This window comes from Neophocaena asiaeorientalis, unplaced genomic scaffold (assembly GCF_003031525.2).
Source record: "Neophocaena asiaeorientalis asiaeorientalis breed wild unplaced genomic scaffold, Neophocaena_asiaeorientalis_V1.1 scaffold360, whole genome shotgun sequence".
Taxonomy (NCBI): Eukaryota; Metazoa; Chordata; class Mammalia; order Artiodactyla; family Phocoenidae; genus Neophocaena; species Neophocaena asiaeorientalis.
The window spans coordinates 331,866-357,383 of record NW_020174485.1 but is presented as its reverse complement, the minus strand read 5'-3'; the positions used below and the strand labels follow the sequence as shown (position 1 = coordinate 357,383).

Sequence of the window (25,518 nt, the reverse complement as noted above, 5' to 3'; positions counted from 1 at the left end):
GCCAGTGAGGGCCTCCCAAGAGTAAGAAGCAACAAACAGTTAGAAGGAAGGCCAATGTCTAGCCAGAGGCCCAAGCCAGGTGCACTCCTCAATTGGAAATCAGATCTTCACAGGCACTCAGCCTCCTCAATGAAAAGGAACCTCATTAGGAATAATTAAGGGTGCTTTATGTGGCTGCTAGAATTTCAGGCAACTTGAATCTGATCATTTTATATGGTGACTCATTCTGAACCAAACAGCCCTTTAAAAGAGCACAAGGGAGGACCTAGGGAAAGTGAAGTCTCATTAAGAGTTATGTACCAAAATGTTCATTGCAGCTCTATTTACAATAGCCCAGAGATGGAAACAACCTAAGTGCCCATCATCAGATGAATGGATAAAGAAGATATGGCACATATATACAATGGAATATTACTCAGCCATAAAAATAAATGAAATTGAGCTATTTGTAATGAGGTGGATAGACCTAGAGTCTGTCATACAGAGTGAAGTAAGTCAGAAAGAGAAAGACAAATACCGTATGCTAACACATATATATGGAATTTAAGAAAAAAAATGTCATGAAGACCCTAGGGGTAAGACAGGAATTAAAGACACAGACCTACTGGAGAACAGACTTGAGGATATGGGGGCGGGGAAGGGTGAGTTGTGACAAAGCGAGAAAGAGGCATGGACATATATACACTACCAAACGTAAGGTAGATAGCTAGTGGGAAGCAGCCACATAGCACAGGGAGATCAGCTCAGTGCTTTGTGACTGCCTGGAGGAATATGGAGGGTGGGATGGAGGGAGATGCAAGAGGGAAGAGATATGGGAACATATGTATATGTATAACTGATTCACTTTGTTATAAAGCAGAAACTAACACACCATTGTAAAGCAATTATACCCCAATAAAGATGTTAAAAAAAAAATTGCCTACCCTGGGGACAATGATAGTGGCTGTCAGTAATAGAAAGAGCTGTCAGTAATTGAGGCAAGACAAAAAAGTGAGCTGTGCTTTCCCATCATGGAGGATCATCAGAACCCTGAGATGGAGAGGAGAGATCAGAGGACTTGGAGTCAAGCTGACTTAAGTTCAGAGTCACTTTATCCCAAAGATCCTCAGTTTCTTCATCTGGAAAACGGGGCTAATAATGCCTACTTTTTCAGGGGTACCATAAAAATGAAATGAAGGAACTTATATAGAATGACTGGTACTGAATAAGTTCTCGAAAAAAAGAAGGGATAGTTCCTAGCTTTTGTTTAATTAAGCATTTTAATTTTTTCTAGTTCAGGAAAATGAGAAAATAAAGCTTCATTTCATATTCAGATTGATCCCCAAGGTATTTTTCTTTTTTAAATACTTTATGGTTCAAAAAGAGAATAACTATCTGAATCTTCTGTCTAGGTTCACTTTGAAGTTGTCCATTCTGATTTGGGGTTCCTGATTTCACAAATGCTCCCAAACCAATGAAAGAATTGTTATGCACATAACCCTAATATATTTAGACATATTAATAAATTCTACAAATTTACTATTGTCCAACTGTTTCTAAATTGTTAGTAAAGTTTAGTTTCTCTCTTTTATTTAAGTGAAAATAAAGGAAACAGAGGTTCTATTTTTACCTGTACCCAATGCGCTATCTTTGTACATGACTGCCTTAAATTATTCACTCCTAAACCTTAAGTCTTTTAAGACCATTTGCCAACTGTCATCAGGGACACCTGGGTATCTGTTCATTTCCCACCACCCCAAGTGAACTTTAGCATGGAAACAAGCCTAGGAATATGCAAGCACATAGCCTATGGCTTCTCAGTCTCACAACGAGAGTGGGTGAGGTCAGGGAGTTTGTAGTTAAAGGCAGTTTTACCTTTTTGTTTCGGGACTTTTCTCACAGTCATTGCAGCCTGCCTCTTCTGATTTTCAGAAATTTCAAAGCCTATAACATAAAAAATACATGACTTTGTTATGAGAAACATAGACCTTTCTTAAATGTATAAATTAGTACAACTTTTCTGGAAGAGTAATTTTGCCAAGATATATCAGAAGTTTTGAAAAGCAGAAAAAGAAAAGTGGTCAGAATCTTGGACAAAGACTTACAACAATGCATTTCAATGTATAGAAGGGCAAAAAAGTGAGATCATGAGTTAAGAGGCTGTTAAATGGAGAATGGTTGAATAAAATATAGTATAAAGTGGAAAAATATTTCACAACCAAAAGCAAAAACACAAAGAAAAGGAAAAAAAATGAGTCAAAGATAAGTGATTACAACAGAAAATGTATAGAGACTTAATGAAACTTTCAGGAGAAAAAAAAATTGAATGGCACAAAGTAAGTAATTAATGAAATAACCAAGATGTCTGTGCAAGTTCTTTGTGAATTTTTTAATTGAGTTACTTGGTTTTTGGCTAATTGAGTTGTAGGAGATCCTTATATATTTTGGAAATTATCAGATATATGGTTTGCAAATATTTTCTCCCATTTAATAGGTTGTCTTTTGTTCTGTTGTTTCTTTCCTTTGCTGTGCATAAGCTTTTTCGTTGTAGGTAGTCCCACTTGTCTATTTTTGCTTTGCTGTCCATGTTTTTGGTGTCATATCCAAGAAATCATTGCCAAAGAACAATGTCAAGAAGTATTTCTCCAATGTTTTCTTCTAGTATTTTTACAGTCTCCAATCATATGTTTAAGCCTTCAGTTCACTTTGAACTGATTTTCATGTATGGTATAAGGTAGGAGTTCAATTTCATTCTTTTGCATGTGGATATCCAGTTTTCACAACACCATTCATTGAAAAACTATCCTTTCCCAATTGTGTATTCTTGGGACCCTTGTTGAAGATATGTTGAATATATACATGTAGGTTTATTTCTGAGCTCCCTATCCTATTCCATTGGTCTATATGTCTGTCTTTATGCCAGCACCATACTGTTTTAATTACTGTAGCTTTGTAATATATTTAGAATCAGGAATTGTGATGCCTCCAGCTTTGTTCTTCTCTCTCATGGGTGTATTGTGGATCCCTGTGAATTTTAGGATTGTCCTTTTTTTCAGTTTCTGTAAAAACTGTCATTGGAGTTTTAATAGGATCATATTGAGTCTACAGATGGCTTTCAGTAAAATGGATATTTTATCAACATTGTCTTCTGTTCCATGAACACAGAATGTCTATTTATTTGTGTTTTCTTTAATTTCTTTCAGCAATATTTTGTAGTTTTCCATGTACCAGTCTTTTACCTCCTTGGTTAAGTTTATTCCTAAGTATTATATTCTTTCTGATGCAACTGTAAATGGGATTGTTTGCTTAATTTCTTTTTCAGAGAGGTTGTTGTTAGTGTATAGAAACACAACTTCTTTTTTGTGTTGACTTTGTATCCTACTAATTTACTGAATTCATTTATCAGATGTAAGAGCTTTTGGTGGAGTCTTTAGGGTTTTCTATACATGAGATGATGTCATCTGGAAACAGGAATAATTTTACTTCTTCCTTCCTGATTTGGAGGCATTAATTAATTAATTAAGCCTAATTGCTCTAGCTAGGACTTCCACTACTATTTTGGCTAGAAGTGTTGAAACTGGGCATCCTTCTTGTACCTGATCTTAGAGAAAAAGCTTTCAGCTTCTCCCCATTAACTATGATGTTAGCTGTGAGCCTTCCATACATGGCCTTTATTATGTTGAGGTAAATTCCTTCTATACCTTGATAGTTTTTATCATAAAAGGGTGTTGAATTGTGTCAAATGATTTTTCTGCCTCTATAAAGATGATCGTATGATTTTTTTCCTTCATTTTGTTAGTGTGGTGTATCACATTAATTGATTTACATATATTGAACAATCCTTGTATCCCAGGGATAAATCCCACTTGGTCATGGTGTATGATCCTTTTATTGTACTGTTGAATTTTGTTTACTAGTGTTTTATTGAGGATTTTCCCATGTATTTTGTTAGGGATATTGGCCTGCAGTTTACTTTTCTTTTAGTGGAAGTCTTAATGTTGTTAAATGCCCATTCACATCCAAAGTCATCTACAGATTCAATGCAATCCAATCAAAACCCCAATGGCATTTTTTTAAAGAAACAGAAAAATCAATCCTAGAATTCATGTGGAAACACAAAAGACCCATAATAGCTAAAGCAATCTTGAGGGAGAAGAACAAAGCTGGAGGCATCACAATTCCTGTTTCAAAATATACTATGAAGCTACAGTAATTAAAACAGTATGGTGCTGGCATAAAGACAGACATATAGACCAATTGAACATGAGGGAGAGCCCAGAAGAAACCCACACATATACAGTCAACATATCTTTGACAAGGCTGCCAAGAGTACACAATGGGGAAAATATAGTTTACTTAACAAATGGTTGTGTGAAAACTGGATATCCACATGAAAAGGAACGAAATTGAACTTCTACCTTACACCATACATGAAAATCAATGCAAAGTGCACTGAAGACTTAAATGTATGACTTGAAACTGTAAAACTCCTAGAAGAAAAGAGGGAAAAATCTTCTTGACAATGATGTCTTGGATATGATACCAAAAGCATAGGCAACAAAGCAAAAGTAGAAAAATAGGACTACATCAAACTAAAATGTTTCAGCACAGCAAAGGAAAGAAACAACAGATTAAAAATGCAATCTATGCAATGGGAGAAAATATTTGCAAACCATATATCTGATAAGGGGTTAATTTCCAAAATATATAAGAAACTTCTATACTCAATAGCAAAAAAACAAATAACTTGATTAAAAATAATGGGCAAAGGACTTGCATAGACATGTACTCAAATAAGTCATATAAATGGCCAACAGGTATATAAAAAAGGACATCACTAATCATCAGGGAAATGCAAATCTAAACCATAATAAAATATCACCTCACTCCTGTTTAGAGAGCTATTATCAAAGAAACAAAAGATAATAAGTATTGGCAGGAATGTGGAGAAACTGGAACCACAGTAAACTGTTGGGAATTAAAATGATTTAGTCATTATGGAAAACATTATGGAGGTTTAAAATTAAAAATAGAACTAACATATGATCCAGTAACCCACTTCTTGGTATATATCCAAAATAACTGAAATCAGGATCTTGAAGAGATATCAGTACTCTTAGCTTCATTGCAGCATTATTCCCAATTGCCATGATATGGAAACAATCTAAATGTCTGAGGATGGATAAAGGGATAAAGAAAATGTGGTATGTATTTTTGTATACACACACACACACACACACACACACAGAGGAATATTATTCAGCCCTAAAAAGGAAGGGAATTCTGCCATATGTGACAACATGGATGAATCTGGAGGACATTTGCTAATTAAAATAATGCCGTCACAGAAGGACAAATCCTGTATTTGTATGAATATGAAGTATCTAAACTAGTCAAACTCATAGATACAGAGAGCAGAATGGTGATTCTAGAGGCTGGAAGGAGGGAAAAATGGGAAGCTACTTTTCTATAGCTATAAAGTTCCATTTACACAAGATATGAATAAGTCCTAGAGACTTGTTGTACAACAATGAGCCTATGGCTAACATTACTATATTGTGCCCTTAAAAATTTGTGAAAAGTATAGAGCTCATGGTAAGTGTTTTTGCCACTTAAAAAAAAAAAAACAAGAAAGGCTGAGGTCTCCCCCAAGAGAAGAAATTTTGCCTCACAGCTTCAGACTTACAAGCCCTATAGATGACAGCTTTGGCCTATCCCCATGAGTTCAAGCCTGCCCATGATCTTTGATTCCTGACTGCCTGGAGTTGCTTAGCCAGGCTTCACAATCACATAAGGCAATTCCTTATAATAAATCTCTTAATAATAATGCATCTCCTATTGGTTATGCTTCTCTTGTTGAACCCTGACTGATACAATGAGTTATATTAGATTCTGTATTCTTCAACTGGAGAGTTACTTATGATAAATTATGTTTGAAAAAGCAAGTTACAGAGTAATATGTATAAAAAAAAAAGCAAGTTGAAAAAGCAAGTTAAAGAAAAAGCAAGTTACAGAGTAATATGTATAATATAATGTATAGTATAATATAATTTTTCTAAAAAAAAATAAAGTCTTATGTGTATATATGTTTATATGAGCTTAAGATTAGTACAGAAAGAGGCACACCTAATTAATACTGATTATCTCACACAGCTTAGGAGCAACAGAGAAGGAAAAAGAGTGCTAAACTTTATTACATTTCCATATGTGTTTAAACATTTATTATGACCATGTATTTATTTTATAATTAAAAAATAAAAAACAAAAATTATGGTAAATCCATATGACAACCATAAAACATAATAATTAAAATAGTAAATGATTTAGAGAAATGATAATGATATAATTTTTAGTGAAAAATAAGGACATAAAATTATATCTATCCATCAAGAAGTGGCAGAAGTTGAAGGAGACAGATATAAAGATTCAGCCACCCTAGTTTTTTTTTGTTGTTGTTTTTAGACACATAGAAAAAAAAAGATGGGAAGGAAATATATCAAAATGTTTACAAAAGTTATCTCTGGGTAGTATGTTCATGTGTGATTTTTAGTTTTTTTCTTGTATTTTTTGTGTTTCTTTCCCCAAAATTGCTTACAATGAAAATGATTTACTGTTATAATCAGACCAAAAACCTTAATATTTTTAAAAAGATGAACATAAGCTGTCAGGAAGTAATTTCTGGAAGATTTTATATTGTGTGGGAACCAGAGGGAATGGTATGAATCTTCAAACTGATCTAGGGTTTGCCAAAAGCACACTAAGGCAATTCCTCTAATAGCACTAACAACCTAGACAGGGTCAGAAGTTGCTGGCGCCTGCCATTGGGAGAAGCAGCCAGTAGCATTTCTGTAATGATTCCACATTATGTCCCAAAGCAGTGCCCATAGACTGAAAGCAAATTGACTCCAATGGGACTTAAAGTGAATTATCAATATGCACTCTACCCTAAACCTGAGAAGACTAGGATAAGACTAAGCAGTGTCTTTCTGATTATCCTTCCTTGCCTCTGGACCATTTCAATCGTTAACACTTCAGATAGGAGAATACATTTGCACCAGGACTCAAATGGTAGGCCCATTTTTCTAGAGGCAGTTTCTACCAACTTGAACATACAGGTGTTTTAAGGTATAATTCTCCTCCCTTATAAGTGAGTCAAAACCAGAAATTCTTGTGTCTTCTCATGAAATTTCAATGCCTGGCTGTTTGGTATTTTTATGCCAGAAAGGCAGGACGATGAGTAAGAGACCAGATAGTACTTTGTAAACCACAAAGCTAAAGCCTAAATCCCACAGTTGGAAAGCAGCATAAAAAGTATCTCTACCAGCTATATTCCCTTTGGAAAGGAAAACAACTTATTTCAAGCCAAAGAGTATAGTTTAGTATGATGCTAAATCGTGCAAGTGGTCATGGTTTTAGACCCTGTTATATTTTCTATAATTTACTTTAAAAGACTTTCATAAAGAGTGCATGATATATACATGCACATTAATTTTAATCTATATTCTAGGGACATTTAGTTAACATCTAAAATGCCCTAATCTGGAATATACACTCAAGAGGAGCAGTTCAGTCACCTTAATGCAGGAGGCCTAATTAGCCTAATACATGTTAAAAATGAATTTTCACTGATAAAAAAAGAATGCTGTGCAAGATGTGCCCTGGCCACAAAAGTCTTACAGACACTTTAGCCCTCACAAGAACTAGGTATAAGAATTCAGTGAACCCTACAACCTATACATACACTTCAGAAGGAAGCCTGAAGTTTAAGATTGAAAATGGGTACTATATTTTGGCCCTTGTCAGAGGATTTTGTCACTAGACTCTGACTAGGAACTTAGCTGAATCCTATATGTTACCAAATCTGCCTCGACTAACCTAACCTTTTTACAGAAGATGCTGTTTGTTATGTATCTAAGGAGGTGGGACTTCACTGAAAATACAGAACAGGCTCTATGACTGCTTTTGTGTTTGTTTGCTAATACATTTTTGTATGTTTGGGAGAATCGAGCCTGAGGTTTTATTTCAGTGTAATAATCTTATCTAGTAATGAGAATGTAGGGGAGACCAACCTCTATCACTTAACCTTGACTAATAGAAACTATTGGTATCTACCAAAAATAACCTAATAATAGGGGACCACCAAAGTGGATTAGGTTAGTTTGCAACAAAAATCTTCTCTGCCTCTGAAAAAATGAAAACTAATTTAACTCACTATATTCTTCATAGCCATATTCTTTCTCCTCTCAGGTCACTTACCGATTTTTTCATCTTCCTGCACCATTTTCCTCTCTTCTCTGAAAGCCCTGAGCCAGCGTATCTTCTCCTCCAACTTCTTGGCAAAGAATAGGTGAATCTCCTCAGTTTCCTTGTTATGAAGCTTGAAGGCATTTTTCATGCTGACATTGAAGTCATCATCTCTGCCATCTTCAATGTCAACTACCTCATATTTATCCATATCAATGCGGCCTTTGTAGTACAGGATGTCTCTCCGGATCAGGTCCTAGGTAGGAAGAAAGAGAAGGCTTTTTGTTGAAGGTATGTGGAGAGTGGGTACCAGGAAACTCGGCACATGGGCGTAGCAGGATGCTAACGTTGCCATTGTTCTGGAGTATCAATGAGGGGTGGTTTGGTCTAAATTTGGGCAGGTTAGCTTAGTGTATGACACTAATAGTTGGTTAACTAGATGCTCTTAGAGAAAGCCTCTGGCCTACATCCATAGAGTTTGTCTCAGACCTCAGCCTAAATCCATGTATGTGTTTGCAAGACTGCTGATGGGAAGTAGGAAGCAGTAAGTCACACAAGCACAGTTAGCAAGGGCTTTTCCTCTTTCACAATATTTGCAAGCCTTCCAGAAGTATGAAATGAATTGGTTGGTTGCGTGCAGTATACTCAGGAATCCAAGCAAGCCAATGAGACTTACATATCAGAGGGGAGATGAGTGATAATAGTAGCTAGGTGGCCACAGGCTGCTGGCCAGGAAAGATTACTTAGGGAAGGTTGAACATGTAGCACTCTGGGGAGTTTTGGAGAAGGCCTAGTCTAGCAGGAGAAATGGGGGGAAAGTGAATATAAAGCTTCATCTATTGGCATGAATGAATCTCACAAATCTTATTCTGTGAGAAAAATAAAAGTTGTAGTTGGATACAAATAGTATATTTCCTATCTGTTGTGATTTTTGTTTTGTTCTTGGGTACACAGAATTGAATCCCAATTCTCAGTCCATGAGACACTCATCATTACTCAATGCATAGTGCTCTGATTTCTCTATTTATTTACTTACTTACTTTTAATGATGTATTAACTTTCGGTGAACCCACTGCTCATTCCAAAAGCTACGACGCCAAGGCAACCTCCATATTGAATCACATGCTCATCATTCCCCTGGTTTCTTTTCTATATAGCTTTATCTCATCTATATCTATTCCATTTATATAAGGTTTAAAAACATACAAAACAATGCCATCTAATGTTTAGGCATACATACATATGTACAATAATTATGTAAAAATATACAACAATGATACATGCCAAATTCAAGAGAGTACAGAGAGGAGAATGGGGACAAGTGAGAAAGAAGGAAAAGGAATGGAAAAAAAGAGGGAGAGGATAAAGACTGTATTTGTAATGATTTATTTCTTAAGTTGGATAGTAAGTGTTCATTATATTGTTTTTATATCTTTTTGAATATCAAGAATTTCATAAGTTAAAAAAAGAAAAACAGAGGGGTGGATGAAATGAACTGTGGGTCTGTGGAATGTAAGGTCTGATAAGTAACTGTCTCACAATGGTCTTTCAGCCCCATCTCCTCTCAGCACTGCCCTCAGCTTCCCTTGAAAACACACCTACCGCTGCATGTGATGTGGCTGAGTCTGTCCAAGGAGGGCCCCAGTGAGCCCTGCTCTGACAGATGTCTTCTACTAGTAGCAGGGGCCCTTTCTGGGCAACTCTCCCTCCTCTCTACTTATATTTGGCCTTCTAGACTATCTGATAGAGTCAGAAATGTTCATTAATTTTAGTACCATTACATGGTCTGGTTAAACTATTCCCATTTTACTGAATTGTCTGACATGCCTCACAGTTCGCAGCTGCAGGCTACCTGCAAAGAATTTGCCTTTGGCCACTCACATTCCCAGTCCTAACTCTTCACACTGCATGGTAAACTCCACTTTTCTGTAGGGCTGGGGAAGGCTGTCTTTAAGGATTCCCAGCATAGCTCTATCAATCTCAAAGCCCCAGGCTGGGAAATACAGGTGCTGATAAATTGCTTTGCAAAAAATAACAATCATGGTGTTCTTCTTCCTTTCATAGTGATTATGCATATAAATAGGCTTTCGAGTACAGATGGGTTCTGATCTGTTGGGTAACCTTGGCATCAAGTTTATAGGAGAGAGAGTTCTGCTGTATGGAGTGGGACAATGTAGCTCCAAGCTTGTTTCAGAGCCTGGATTCCTTTCACCATGCTCAAAGTGGACAAGCTCAGTCCTGCCAAAAGGATGTGGTGGCGCCCATGCACTGACTTCCATAATCCCCAGGAACACTTTGTGAAACATATGCATAAAAAGTAGGCCCTGTCAGGCTAATATAACTACAAAAGCAGAACAAGCTGAGGAGAATGGATCAATGTAAACTACTTTGATCTTGTAAAGTCTTGAAACCTGCCTTACAATACATAATACAAATACACACAGACCTGGACCACACAGCTAATAGGTGGGTGTCCACCTGGCTAGAACATGGGCAGGCTCAACCTCCCTCTATTCCTAACTTCAGCCTGCAGCTTCCTTTCCCTCTGAGTTGGAACGTCATAATCATTGTTAGCCTTCAAAATCCTTACTAGTTTCCAAAAATGGAAAGAATGTATACGATCTCGGAGCTAAATTTAAAGCATCAACTGAACCTCCTATTGTTTCTTTAGGTATTTATCGATAATAAGGAAAGAGAAAGAATTCAATGTTTGTGGCATGGGAGCAGGGCTAGAAGGATGTGTCATTAAAATTCTCCCTTTGCCTGCTCTTTCTGGCTCCCCAGAGCGTTGAATGTGAGTTTTCAGGCATCAGATTAGTCATAAAGCCAAGTGTAGAAATGTGATAGGAATGATTAAGAACGATCCACTGTTCAGAAAATCCAACCAGAAAGGGTAGCTAAGGCCACCAAGCAGCATGGAATGGTGGAAATAACATGAGTTAGAGCCTGAAGTTCTGAGTTTGAATCCTAGCTGCTTAACCTACTAGCTGTGTTGTACTGGGCAAATGAATTAACCTCACTGAGCCTCGATTTCCTCAACTATAAAACTAAGAGAGTCATTCTCACCTTGTAAAATTGTAAAGCTCAAATCTAAACATGCAGTTTCCAGGTCATGAGGCCAGCCTTGTCTGATAAACATGGTGCTGAGCTTTCTTTCTTCTAGATCAGTGTTTCATAGCTCTTTAAAACTCCTTTTGATAAATCTAAAAATCCCACTGCCTCCTTTAATTCATTTAAACTTTCAAAATAAGTTAAATATTGTGACTGAAAAAAAACAAAGCAAAAGTAATTCTGAATATTTTAAAATTTACATAGCTACCCCACTGTCTCTGGAAATTCCATATACCCTTTCAGTGTAGGGCTGGTGGTAGTGGTGGGTGGCAAATACTGTTTGCCACTCACTCACCAAAATCACAGATCTATACTTAGGTTCACACTAACGTCCCCTCCCTGCCCCCAAAGAAGCCTCCTATTTCAATCCTTCCAGCCTTCAAGATCAAAGTCATACATTCTTCTTCCTCAAAGCAGCCTTCCCTGATTGCACCATCCAGCTCAAGTTACTATGGTTTTCATTTTTTGAATGCTAGCACTGACTATGAAGACCCTTATACAATTGGCACTCAGTTACCACACTAGTGAATTTGCATTAGTTCTGTTTTACAGCTTTTAATTTTGTCTGTACATTCAGGTTGTGCCCAGCACTGAGCCTTCCTTGGTCTTTCCTCACTTAGGAGTTATCCAGGGAAGGACAGCTGATAAAGCTTCAGAGGTTTTTCTGCTCAGCTTCTACACATAACAAGGGTGCAAAGCCCTCCTGAGCCTTAGTTACCTGTGGTACTACTGAGACCAGAATGCCCACATGCCAATTGTTAATGGTGGCCTGAGTGCTTTCAAAGGGACATGGTGAATAGGTGCTCACCACAGATGCTATTTGGGTCATCACAAGTTATCTGCCTAAATGGGATTGTTTCTAATAGGATGGCAGCCTTCCTCCATTTCCTTTCCACTCATCCAAGTTGGAGGAGATTAAGGCAGCTAGTGCTTCTCTAGTAGGGCCCTGGCAGTCTGCAGCCAAGCACTCTGGCCCTGGCCCTGGCCCTAGCCATAGGCCCAGCAAGGAGCCCACACCCGTCCCTCACGTTACATGACTGAAACAGCTGGGAGCTGTTTGAATTTGGCCTCACTGGGTAGTCATGGGGTTTAATAAAACACTGCAGGACGTTTTATACAAATGACAGATGCTACAATCTGGAGAATGCAACTCTTCAGGATTGCAGCCTGCCTCACTTGCTTGTCAGTAAGGTTCTCCCTAGTTCTTTGGAGGGGGCCCTGGCTACTCACCCCTAGCCTGACAACCTGGTTTTATCTCAGATACTAGGGAAGGCACATGGTGCTGGGACTGGATTTGTCTTTATCATTATTGTATGCCAGCATCTACAGTACATACTTAATAATAACAAAATAATAACAACAACAATGGCAACAGTGAACACTTAACCAACATACATTATGCGCCAGACATTATTCTAAATGCTTTGCATTTCCCCCCAGCTTTACTGAGGTATAATTGACAAAATTGTATATATTTAAGGAGTAATATGTGATGCTTTGATATATGTATGCATTATGAAATGATCACCACAATCAAGCTAATTAACATACCCATCATCTCACATAGTTACCTTTTTTTGTGTGATGAGAACACTTCAGATCTATTTTCTTAGCAAATTTCAATTATACAATACAGTGTTGCTAACTATAGTCACCATTTGTACATTAGCTCTCCAGAAGTTATTTGTCCTACATAACTGAAAGTTTTTACCCTTTGACCAACATATCCCCATTTCTGCCACCCCCATGAGTCCACGGCAACCACCATTCTACTCTCTACCTTTATGAGTTGGCCTGTTTCACATTCCATACATAAGTGAGATAATACGGTATTTGTCTTTCTGTCTTATTTTACTTAGCATAGTGTCCTCCAGGTTCATCCATGTTGTTGGATATGGCAGGCTTTCCTTAGTTTTTAATGCTGAATAATATTACATTGTGTGTGTGTGTGTGTGTGTGTGTGTGTGTGTGTGTGTGTATGACGTTTTCTTTATGTGTTCATCCATTGGCAGCTACACTTTGCATTTATTAACTTAAATCATTCTCACAACAATCCTACAAGTTAGGTTCTGGTATAACCCGATTTTTTGAGGAACTGTGGACATAGAGCAGTTAAGAAACCTGCCGAGGAATAAAAGCTACCATTTATGGCACTGCTGGGCTTTGAGACTAGGCTATCTGGCTCTAAAAATCTGTGCTTGTTTTAACCACTGTGTATACTGCCTCCCAATAAAAATGTGCTGAATGAATGATTAGTAACACTGCATATACAGTAATCAATGGCTAATATTTATTAAGTTTACTGTGTGCCAGGCACTGCAACTGTATTGTCTCATTTACCCCTCACAACCTCCCTTCCATGTAGATACTATTATGGTTCCCATTTTGCAAATGAGGGGATAATAAAAGGCACAGAGAATTTGTCCAAGGTCACACAACTGATGGGAAAAAGGAAATTGGTGGCCTCTTGTCTGGCCCTAGAACCCATGCTCTTGACATTATACTTTACTACTTCCCAATACTTCAGGTGATTCTCCTCAAAGCCTCCTGAGATGAATTCTGTCATCAGCCTGATTTGACACTGATAAAATTAAGGAGTTAAAGAACTGGCCCAAAGTTAGATAAACTAGTAAGAGACAAAGTCTAGGACTCAGGTGTCCTGGTTTTACAACCCCTGGTTTTAAAGCAGAAATCTTCTTTCTGCTCTATTCCATCACTGATGCTACTGTTGCATTCCTGAGTTGTCCTGAATGGCTCATTCTCCAAGTCTGGCCCTTTAGTGCACAAAGAAATGGTCCAAATGCAGAAAGTTCCATGAATAGAAGAAATCCTCTCTCCAGCATCTTTATACTCTGTTTAGTTCTGATTCTCCCAGTATATGGTGAAAGTGACATAAATACTGAGCAGTTATGACACAGGGGACAACAGAGCATGTCCAGACTGGCACAATTGATGATAAATGGGGAAAAGGCTGTTAGGGGCAACTTCAGTGTTGTAGGAATATTGGCGGATGATTGATTGAAGAGAGGTAAAAGGGGCTCTCCTCTCTTCCCCAGTAAAAAGTGAAAGGGAAGAAATGAAAAAAGAGATAAATTCCCCAAAGCAACAAAGTAATGTTCAATATAATCATCTCAGGAGGAAAATAACAAAATACATTATTAACCAAAATAGCAGGGCAATAAGATTCAGGGGAGCAGAGACATTAAGGACACCATAAAGGACAAGAAGAAAGAGAAAAAAGAGTCTTATCAGGTTTTTCAAAAGAAAAGTGACAAACAAAGAGGGAAGCGGCAAAAATTAAAGATCACATAATTAGAAGCCAATGGTGTCATTTCACACCTACTATAATGGTCACTTAAAAAGTATCTTCATATATATATTCACACACATACATGCACACTCTGAAACAAGCTACAATTTCTTCAAGCTGTTCTAAGTGGTGCATGCAATCACAACTTCCAATGTGCAAAATGGGGAAGTTTTGGCTTAACTTATTGGGAATTAAGAGAATCTTAAGACTGGATGAGAATTTAGTAACTGGGCCAAATGATCTCAGGGATCAGATGGGTCTATCAATCTCTCTTATACTATTTCTGGCAGGAAATCATCTAGCACATTTGGGGGTACATCTAGTGACAGAGACCTCACTATCTTACAAGGCTGCTTAGTTCTTTATTGGGGTGGGAGAAGACTAAGATTAACAAGTACCCACTAGGTGTCAGGCCCTCTATCAGGCACTTTACATGCATTGACTTCATTTAATCTTCACAACAATCCTGTAGAGTAGCTATTATCTTCATTTTACAGATGATAAAGTGAAGGTGGAGAAAGTGAAGTCATTTGCTTGAAGTCATGTAGTTAGTGAGCACTGGAACTAATGAGCCCAAAATTGTCTGAACATAAATTTTATGCTTTTCTACCACTCCACATTGCTTCTATCTGCAAGGAAACTGAAGAAAATCTGAAGTGCCAGGGTAAAATCCTGATATCTTCCGTCTAGTGCAACCCTCTCATCAACTAGTCTAGTTACTGGCAAGATAGAAGCTGGATTTTACGTGACATGACCTGCTCTTAGGAAACCAATGGAGACTCCCTGTCACTGTACCTCCTTTTAAATGTTCACAACTCTTTAATAATCTATTATAGGAGGGACTGTAAAGATGGCAGAGGAGTAAGACGTGAAGATCACCTTCCTTCCCACAAATACATCAAAAATACATCTACATGTGGAACAACTCCTACAGAACACCAGCTGAATGCTGGCAAAAGATCTCAGACTTCCCAAAAGGCAAGGAACTCCCAAGGTACCTGGGTAGGGCAAAAGAAAAAAGAAAAAGCAGATACAAAAGAATAGGGATGGGACCTGCACCTCTGGGAAGGAGCTTGAAGGAGGAAAAGTTTCCACACACTAGGAAGTCCCTTCACTAGCTGAGATGGGAGGTGGGTGGGGGGGAAGCTTCAGAGCCATGGAGGAGAACACAGCAATAGGGGTGCAGAGGGCAAAGCAGAGAGATTCCCACACAGAGGATCGGTGCCGACCAGCACTCACCAGCCTAAGAGGCTTGTCTGCTCAGGGGCCAGGGTGGGTGGGGCTGGGAGCTGAGGCTTGGGCTTTGGAGGTCAGAACCCAGAGAGAGAACTGGGGTTGGCTATGTGAACACAGCGTGAAGGGGGCTGGTGCTCCACAACTAGCCAGGAGGGAGTCTGGGAAAAAGTCTGGAACTGCCTAAGATGCAAGGGAACATTGTTTCAGGGTGAGCAAGGAGAGGGGATTCAGAGCACCATCTAAACCAGATCCAGAGATTGGCACAAGCCACGGCTATCAGCTCGGACACCAGAGATGGGCATGAAATGCTAAGGCTGCTGCTGTAGCCACCAAGAAATCTGTGTGCAAGCACAGGTCACTATCCACACTTCCCCTCCAGGGAACCTGGGCAGCCTGCCACTGCCAGGGTTCCGGGATCCAGAGAAAACTTCCCCGGGGGAACACACAGCGTGCATCAGGCTGTTGCCATGTCCCACAAGCCTCTGATGCCACAGGCTTGTGCTGCATTCCGTACCCCTCCCTCCCCTGGCCTGAGTAAGCCAGAGCTCCCTAATAAGCTGCTACTTTAACCCCGTCCAGGCTGGGTGGGGAACAGACGCCCTCAGGTAACCTATGCGCAGAGGCGGGGCCAAATACAAAGCTGAACTGCAGGAGCTGTGCAAACAAAGAAGAGAAAGGGAAATCTACCCCAGCAGCCTCTTGAGCAGCAGATTAAATCTCCACAATCACCTTCATGTACCCTGCATCTGTGGAATACCTGAATAGACAACAAATCATCCAAAAATTGAGGTGGTGGACTTTGGGAGCAACTGTAGACTTGGGGTTTGCTTTCTGCATCTAATTTGTTTCTGGCTTTATCTTTATTTTAGGTTAGTATTTAGAGCTAATTATCATTGGTTAAATTTTAGCACTTGTTATCATTGATGGATTTGTTTTTTGGTTTACTTGTTCTTTCTTTCTTCTTTTATATTACTTTTTTAAAATAATATTTTTTTATTTTAATAACAATATTTTATTTTTTTTTCTTTCTTCCTTTTTCTCCCTTTCCTTCTGAGCCAAGTGGCTGACAGGGTCTTAGTGTTCGGGCTGGGTGTAAGGCCTGAGCCTCTGAGGTGGGAGAGCTGAGTTCAGCACACTGGCCCACCAGAGAACTTCCAGCCCCACGTAATATAAAAAAGTGAAAGTTTTCACAGAGATCTCCATCTTAACACTAAGACCCAGATCCACTCAACAACCAGCAAGTTACAGTGCTGGACACTCTATGCCAAACAACTTTTAAGACAGGAACACAACCCCACTCACTAGAAGAGAGGCTGCCTAAAATCACAGTAAGGTCACAGACACCAAAAATCACACCATCGGACGTGGTCTTGCCTACCAGAAAGACAAGATACAGTCTCACCCACCACAAGACAGGCACCAGTCCCCTACACCAGGAATCCTACATAACCCACTCAAGCAAACTTACTCACTGAGGGCAGACACCAAAAACAACAGGAACTATGAAACTGCAGCATGCAAAAAAGAGACCCCAAACACACTAAGTTAAGCAAAATGAGAAGACAGAGAAATACACAGCAGATGAAGGAGCAAAGTAAAACCTCACCAGACCAAAAAATGAAGAGGAAATAGGCAGTCTACCTGAAAAAGAATTCAGAGTAATGATAGTAAAGATGATCCAAAAGCTTGAAAATAAAATGGAGAAAATACAAGAAACATTTACCAAGGACCTAGAAGAACTAAAGAGCTAACAAACAATGATGAACAACACAATAAATGAAATTAAAAATCCTCTAGAAGGAATGAATAGCAGAATAATTGAGGTAGAAAAACGGATAAGTGATCTGGAAGATAAAAGAGTGGAAATAACTACTGCAGAGCAGAATAAAGAAAAAAGAATGAAAAGAATTGAGGACAAGGAACATATGTATAGCTGATTTACTTTGTTATAAAGCAGAAACTAACACACCACTGTAAAGCAAATATACTCCAATAAAGATGTAAAAAAAAAAAAAAGAATTGAGGACAGCCTCAGAGACCTCTGAGACAACATTATCACACCAACTTTTGTATTACAGGGTCTCAGAAGAAGAGAAAAAGAACGGGACTGAGAAAATATGTGAAGAGATTATAGTTGAAAACTTCCTTAATATGGAAAAGGAAATAGTCAGTCAAGTCCAGGAAGCGCATAGAGTCCCATACAGGATAAACTCAAGAAGAAACACAGCAAGACACATATTAATCAAACTAACGAAAATTAAATACAAAGAAAATATATTAAGATCAGCAAGGGAAAAACAACAAATAACATACAAGGAAACCCCCATAACGTTAACAGCTGATCGTTCAGCAGAAACTCTGCAAGCCAGAAGGGAGTGGCAGGACATATTTAATAAATTGATGAAAGAGAAAAACCTACAATCAAGATTACTCTACCCACCAAGGATCTCATTCAGATTCAATGGAGAAATTAAAAACTTTACAGAGAGGGAAAAGTGAAGAGAATTCTTCACTAAACCAGCTTTACAAAAATGCTAAAGGAACTTCTCTAGGCAGGAAACACAAAAGAAGGAAAACACCTACAATAACAAAGCCAAAACAATTAAGAAAATGGTAATAGGAGGATACATATAGATAACTACCTTAAATGTAAAAGGATTAAATGATCCAAGGAAAAGACATAGAGTGGATGAATGGATACAAAAACAAGACCCGTATATATGCTGTCTACAAGACACCCACTTCAGACCTAGGGACACATACACACTGAAAGTGAGGGGATGGAAAAAGATATTCCATGCAAATGCAAATCAAAACAAAGCTGAAGTAGCAATTCTCATATAAGACAAAATAGACTTTAAAATAAAGACTATTACAAGAAACAAGGACACTACATAATGATCAAGGGATTAATCCAAGAAGAAGATATAACAATTGTAAATACATATGCAGCAAATATAGGAGCACCTCAATACATAAGGCAAATGCTAACAGCCATAAAAATGGAAAACGACAGTAACACAGTTATAGTGGGGGACTTTAACACCCCACTTTCACCAATGGTCAGATCATGCAAAATGAAAATAAATAAGGAAACACAGCTTTAAATGATACATTAAACAAGATGGACTTAAATGATATTTATAGGACATTCCATCCAAAAACAACAAAACACACTTTCTTCTCAAGTGCTCGTGGAATATTCTCCAGGATACATCATATCGTGGGTCACAAATCAAGCCTTGATAAATTTCAGAATATTGAAACCGTATCAAGTATCTTTTCCAACCACAATGCTATGAGACTAGATATTAATTACAGGAAAAAATTTGTAAAAAATATAAACACATGGAGGCTAAACAATACACTACTAAATAACCAAGAGATCACTGAAGAAATCAAAGAGGAAATCAAAAAATACTTAGAAAAAAATGACAATGAAAACACGATGACCCAAAACCTTTGGGATGCAGCAAAAGCAGTTTGAAGAGGGAAGTTTATAGCAATATAATCCTACCCCAAGAAACAAGAAAAAATCCTCAACAAAACACCAGCAAACAGAATCCAACAGCACATTAAAGGGACCATACACCATGATCAATGGGGTTCATCTCAGGAATGCAAGGATTCTTCAATATATGCAGATCAATCAATGTGATACACAATATTAAAGAACTGAAGGATAAAAACCGTATGATCATCTCAATACATGCAGAAAAAGCTTTTCAGAAATTTCAACACCCATTTATGATAAAAATATTCCAGAAAGTAGGCATAAAGGGAACTTACCTCAACATATAAAGGCCATATATGAAAAACCCACAGCCAGCATCGTTCTCAATGGTAAAAAACTGAAACCATTTCCACTAAGATCAGGAACAAGACAAGGTTGCCCACTCTCACCACTATTATGCAACATAGTATTGGAAGTTTTAGCCACAGCAATCAGTGAAAAAAAAGAAATAAAAGGAATCCAAATCAGAAAAGAAGAACTAAAACTGTCACTGTTTGCACATGACATGATACTATACATAGAGAATCCTAAAGATGCTACCAGAAAACTACTAGAGCTAGTCAATGAATTTGGTAAAGTAGCAGGATACAATATATATGCACAGTAATCACTTGCATTCCTAGACACTAATGATGAAAAATCTGAAAGGGAAAATAAGGAAACACTTTCATTTCCCACTGCAACAAAACGAATAAAATACCTAGGAATAAGCCTACCTAAGGAGACAAAAGACATGTATGAAGAAAACTATAAGACACTGATGAAAGAAATTAAAGATGATACAAACAGATGGAAAGATATACCGTGTCCTTGGATTGGAAGAATCAAAATTGTGAAAATGACTATACTACCCAAAGCAATCTACAGATTCAATGCAATCCCTATCAAACGACCTATGGCATTTTTCACAGAACCGGAACAAAAAATTTCTCAATTTGTATGGAAACACAAAAGACCCCGAATAGACAAAGCAATCTTGAGAAAGAAAAACAGTGCTGGAAGAATCAGGCTCCCTGGCTTCAGACTATACTACAAAGCTACAGTAATCAAGACAGTATGGTACTGGCACAAAAACAGAAATATAGATCAATGAAACAGGATAGAAATCCCAGAGATAAACCCACGCACATATGGTCACCTCACCTTTGATAAAGGAGGCAAGAATATGCAATGGAGTAAAGATAGCCTCTTCAATAAGTCGTTCTGGGAAAACTGGACAGCTACATATAAAATAATGAAATTCGAACACTCCCTAACACCATGCACAAAAATAAACACTAAATGGATTAAAGACCTAAATGTAAGAGCAGACACTATAAAACACTTAGAGGAAAACATAGGCAGAATACTCTATGACATAAATCACAGCAACATCCTTTTTGACCCACCTCCTTGAGAAATAGAAATAAAAATAAAAATAAACAAATGGGACCTAATGAATCTTAAAAGCTTTGCACAGCAAAGGAAACCATAAACAACATGAAAAGACAACCCTCATAATGGGAGAAAATATTTGCAAATGAAGCAACTGACAAAGGATTAACCTCCAAAATATACAAGCTACTCATGCATCTCAATATCAAAAAACAACCCAATCCAAAAATGGGCAGAAGACCTAACTAGACATTTCTGCAAAGAAGATATACAGATTGCCAACAAACATATGAAAGGATGCTCAACATCACTAATCATTAGAGAAATGCAAATCAAAAGTACAGTGAGATATCACCTCACACCCGTCAGAATGGCCATCATAAAAGAATCTACAAACAATAAATCCTAGAGAGGGTGTGGAGAAAAGGCAACCCTCTTGCACTGTTTGTGGCAATGTAAATTGATACAACCACTATGGAGAACAGTATGGAGGTTCCTTAAAAAACTGAAAATATTACTACCATATGACCCAGCTATCCCACTACTGGGCATATACCCTGAGAAAACCATAATTCAAAAAGGGTCATGTAGTACAATTCTCATTGCCGCACTATTTACAATAGCCCGGACATGGAAGCAACGTAAGTGTCCATCGACAGATGAATGGATAAAGAAGATGTGGCACATATATACAATGGCATATTACTCAGCAATAGAAAGAAACAAAACTGAGTTATTTGCGGTGAGGTGGATGGACTTAGAGACTGTCATACAGAATGAAGTAAGTCAGAAAGAGGCAAACAAATACCATAGGTTAACACATATATGTTGAATAAAAAAAAAATTCAGTTCTGAAGAACCTAGGGGCAGGACAGGAATAAAGACGCAGACATAGAGAATGGAATTAAGGACATGAGGAGTGGGAAAGGTAAGTTGGGACGAAGTGAGGGAGTAGCATTGACATATATACATTACCAAATGTGAAATAGATAGCTAGTGGGAAGCAGCTGCATTGCACAGGGAGATCAGCTTGGTGTTTTGTGTCCCCCTATAAGGGTGGGATAGGGAGGGTGGGAGGCAGACACAAGAGGGAGGGCATATGGGGATATATGTATACATATAGCTGATTCACTTTGTTATACAGCAGAAACTAACACACCATTGTAAAGCATTTATACTCCAATAAAGATGTTAAAAAGTATCTATTATAGAATTCTGACAAGCTCAATGGCAATAATGACATAGAGGTTACTAATGAAGAATTTGGAGTCAGCTTGCCTGGATGCAATTCCTGGCTCCATCACTCACTAGATATAATATCACCTTGGGCAAATTATATAACTTCTCTGTACCTCACTTTACATATATTTAAAATGGGAAAAATAATAGTACCTACGTCATGGGTTTGTTGTGAGGATTAAATTGAGTTAATGAATGTAAAGGCCTTAGAACAGAATCATAGAGGTGCACAGTAAATGTTGATTCATTATTATTTTATTGTCAATCTGTATTTCCTAGAATCTTTTATATTTTGAAAACTGGTACATTTTCCCATCTATAGTGTTGTCATAGATCTCCTGTAACTCACTACGCCGTTGAGTTTACCTACAGCAATTCTGCTGGGGACATCTGAGTATTATTTCATTGCACAGTGATGTATATATTTTTAAATTACATTACACTTAAATTCCATTAGTCTACAAGCTCTAAGAAGGCAGAGCTGACTGGCACAGAGCAGGGGTTCACTAATTATAGCATGAAAGAATGAATTCAGAGCACTGAAGTGCTTTCTTACAACCTCAGATACCTTAGGTTTAAATTCCCCCTCAACAGGTTTATGCTCTTTTTCCCTTGACAGAGAGGTTTTAAGTTCCTGTGTTAATAGTAAATTATTTGTCCCTAGAAGGGAGTTGCCAGACTACAGTCTCTTTTTCCCTTGACAGAGAGGTTTTAAGTTCCTGTGTTAATAGTAAATTATTTCTCCCTTGAAGAGAGTTGCCAGACTACAGACTATCACTTCTTTTTTCTTCTTTTTTTTGAAAAGATCTTTCTAAATCATTGATATTGTCTTAGAATCTTTAAAAACTAACTTTGACTCATTGCAAGATTCATGAAACTAATCTTTGTCACTCCTATTAAATATCCTATACATATAAAATATTACATATGAATATCTATCCACTTGCTACAGGCCCATGTTTCATCCTCCTTTTTATACATGAACTCATCAGAAAGCTTTATGCAGCCACATTTGATTACGTAGCTTTCTTGTCCCCTTTCTTCCCTGTATAAAGGATTACTGTGCTTTGGGGCCTCCTTTTTAACTCTGTGCCTGAAGTGAGTGTCTTACTCGCCCCGCTCTAGTCCTGGCCCTTTTCCTCTGTAGATTTCCTTTGCCAAAGGGTTCTTCATATCCAGGAAGATTTATCCATTTCCAGCTCTACCTCAAGAGGAAAGGCTTTTATAGAAATGGCAAGAGGTCCCTCAACCATCCAGCAGACCAAAGACCTTGTCTCTTTCTATACCTTATTTTGGTGCCATGGTCATTTCTCAAACGTTTACTCCCAGGGCTTCCCTGGTGGTTGAGAGTCCACCTGTCGATGCAGGGGACACGGGTTCGTGCCCCAGTCCGGGAAAATCCCACATGCCGTGGAGCGGCTAGGACCGTGAGCAATGGCCGCTGAGCCTGCGCGTCCAGAGCCTGTGCTCCGCAACGGGAGAAGTCACAACAGTGAGAGGCCCGCGTACCGAAAAAAAAAAAAAAAGTTTACTCCCTATTGCTGAGTAGAAAGGCCTATTGCAGGTACCAAATAGAAATCCTCAACCATAGCCTCAACACAAACATCAGATATAGTTTTAATAGGCTTTGAAAAATCAAACTGTAGCTTCTCATGCTCTGAGAAACCAGAGTCAAGAAGGCCCAGGTATGTGGATAGCTTTTTTCTGGAAGGGGAGGCCATGGTTCTTGCTAGAACAAGAAGGCTCCCATTGGAAGAAAGCTATGCTAGCTTCAAGGTTTCTCTTGTTTTTGTCATCCTTTTTGCCTGCTACACCCATCCTGCCCGCTTGGCTGGCTTGGCTTCTGGTTTCTCCTTAATCACTGGCTTCTACTAGCTGGCCTGGAGCTGATTCTCATTCCATTTTAGTTTTCTGCTGTCCCCTGGCTCCTAAACTTAGCTCACTGTCCATGTTGTTTCTTCCCTTTATTTCTAGCCTTTGCCTCACTATTTTGTGTTCTGGCTCCTGGCCGTGTCTCCTATAGCTACTACTTTGCAGAGCTGAGTTTCACATTTTCCTTAAAGTAATCTCAGCCTTGGCTGACAGATGCTTAAATTAACAGGGTGTTGAGTGGTGGACAATGCTAAAATAAACCAGCTTCCTAATCTCTTTTCTGTGTCTCTCTACAACTGGTTGTTCTGAGTGTAAGCATGGCTCAGTGGGAAGAATGAACACATGCCTATTGGTGACATGACTGATATGCTGAGAATTTCCTTGGCTACATAAGTTAACCCTCAAAAATCCTGCCTCCTGATTTGATGGACGTCTAAGGAACAGTTGGGGGTAGATAATAAGAGGGCTGGGTGTTTGGCCAATTTCCAGATTCATAAAAGTTCTCTCTTCCAGGGCCAGGTCCAGACCAAGGCAGTAATTTTCTCCATTAACTAGTGAGCTATCAGTTCTAGAGCTGGCACTTAAAGCTTATTCTCAAATATTGAGGCAGTTTGACTTGAAACTCAATTTGTTCCCTCAATCCACTGTCAAAGGCAAATAGCCAGAGATTTAATGCAGGATGTGGTATACACAGAGAACAGGGGGCTTAAAAACAAATGTGTGGTTCCTGTTCCACGCTGGAAAAGATGACAGTGTTTAACCTGGTGCTTCATGATTTAGTATTCCCTTTCAGAGGTATTTGCTACTTGGTGAGGAAGAGAACAAAGGGAATGGATTATGGAGAAAGAGCCAAGGGTAGGATGGTGAATTTAAAAAGTCACTTTAGGGCTTCCCTGGTGGCACAGTAGTTGCTAGTCCGCCTGCAGATGCGGGGACACGCATTCGTGCCCTGGTCCGGGAAGATCCCACATGCTGTGGAGCGGCTGGGCCTGTGATCCATGGCCGCTGAGCCTGTGCATCCAGAGCCTGTGCTCCGCAACAGGAGAGGCCATGACAGTGAGAGGCCCGCATACCGCAAAATAAATAAATAAATAAAAAGTCACTTTAAGCATTCTTTGGTTTTGCCTTCCTCTTTTACTTTCCCTGGTCCCAAATTCTTCCCAGCCAGTCCCTGGAACTAAAAGTGATCTGAACTCCCTATCCTAAGGGAGGAGGTGGAGGAAACAGTATCCCATCAGGAGGAATAAGGCTGAGAACATATGCCATCCTCCTGCCTGCCAAGGAGAAGATACCAAGAAACAAACACTCATGCTGAGTTAATCACAAGAGCAAGACCTTTTCTCAAATGGATTACAGAGAAGGGAGGGTAAAGAAGAGCACAGCTGAGAGTTATAAGGATGTGACACAACTTGTATAGGAAATGGGTAGGGGAACAGGGAAAATTCCTGTATCACAAACGTAAGGCACCTTACCTGTAAGAGTAAAGTAGGAGGTCCCTTGTTGGTTCCTAGGGCAGTAAGGGGCCAGATGGTCAAAGCCATTAGAGTAGAAATGAGGGGAGGTGCTCAGGGAAGCCACTTATTCACCAACTGGGATAGAAATATTTCAATATTTTTCACAACTGGTGCAAATCAGCAGG

At 38.7% G+C, this 25,518-nt stretch overlaps 1 protein-coding gene across 3 annotated transcripts in view; it reads right to left on the bottom strand.

The window, feature by feature from the left end:
* Positions 1-25,518, bottom strand: part of ARHGEF9 (Cdc42 guanine nucleotide exchange factor 9) — a 353,894-nt gene that overhangs the window by 24,762 nt on the left and 303,614 nt on the right. For all 3 annotated transcript variants that reach the window (XM_024757237.1, XM_024757239.1, XM_024757240.1), the window contains 2 exons: positions 8,236-8,479; positions 1,855-1,923 (listed from right to left, as the gene is read on the bottom strand). In XM_024757237.1, the coding sequence (XP_024613005.1) occupies positions 1,855-1,923; positions 8,236-8,479 (313 nt within the window). The remainder of the gene's footprint in view (positions 1-1,854; positions 1,924-8,235; positions 8,480-25,518) is intronic.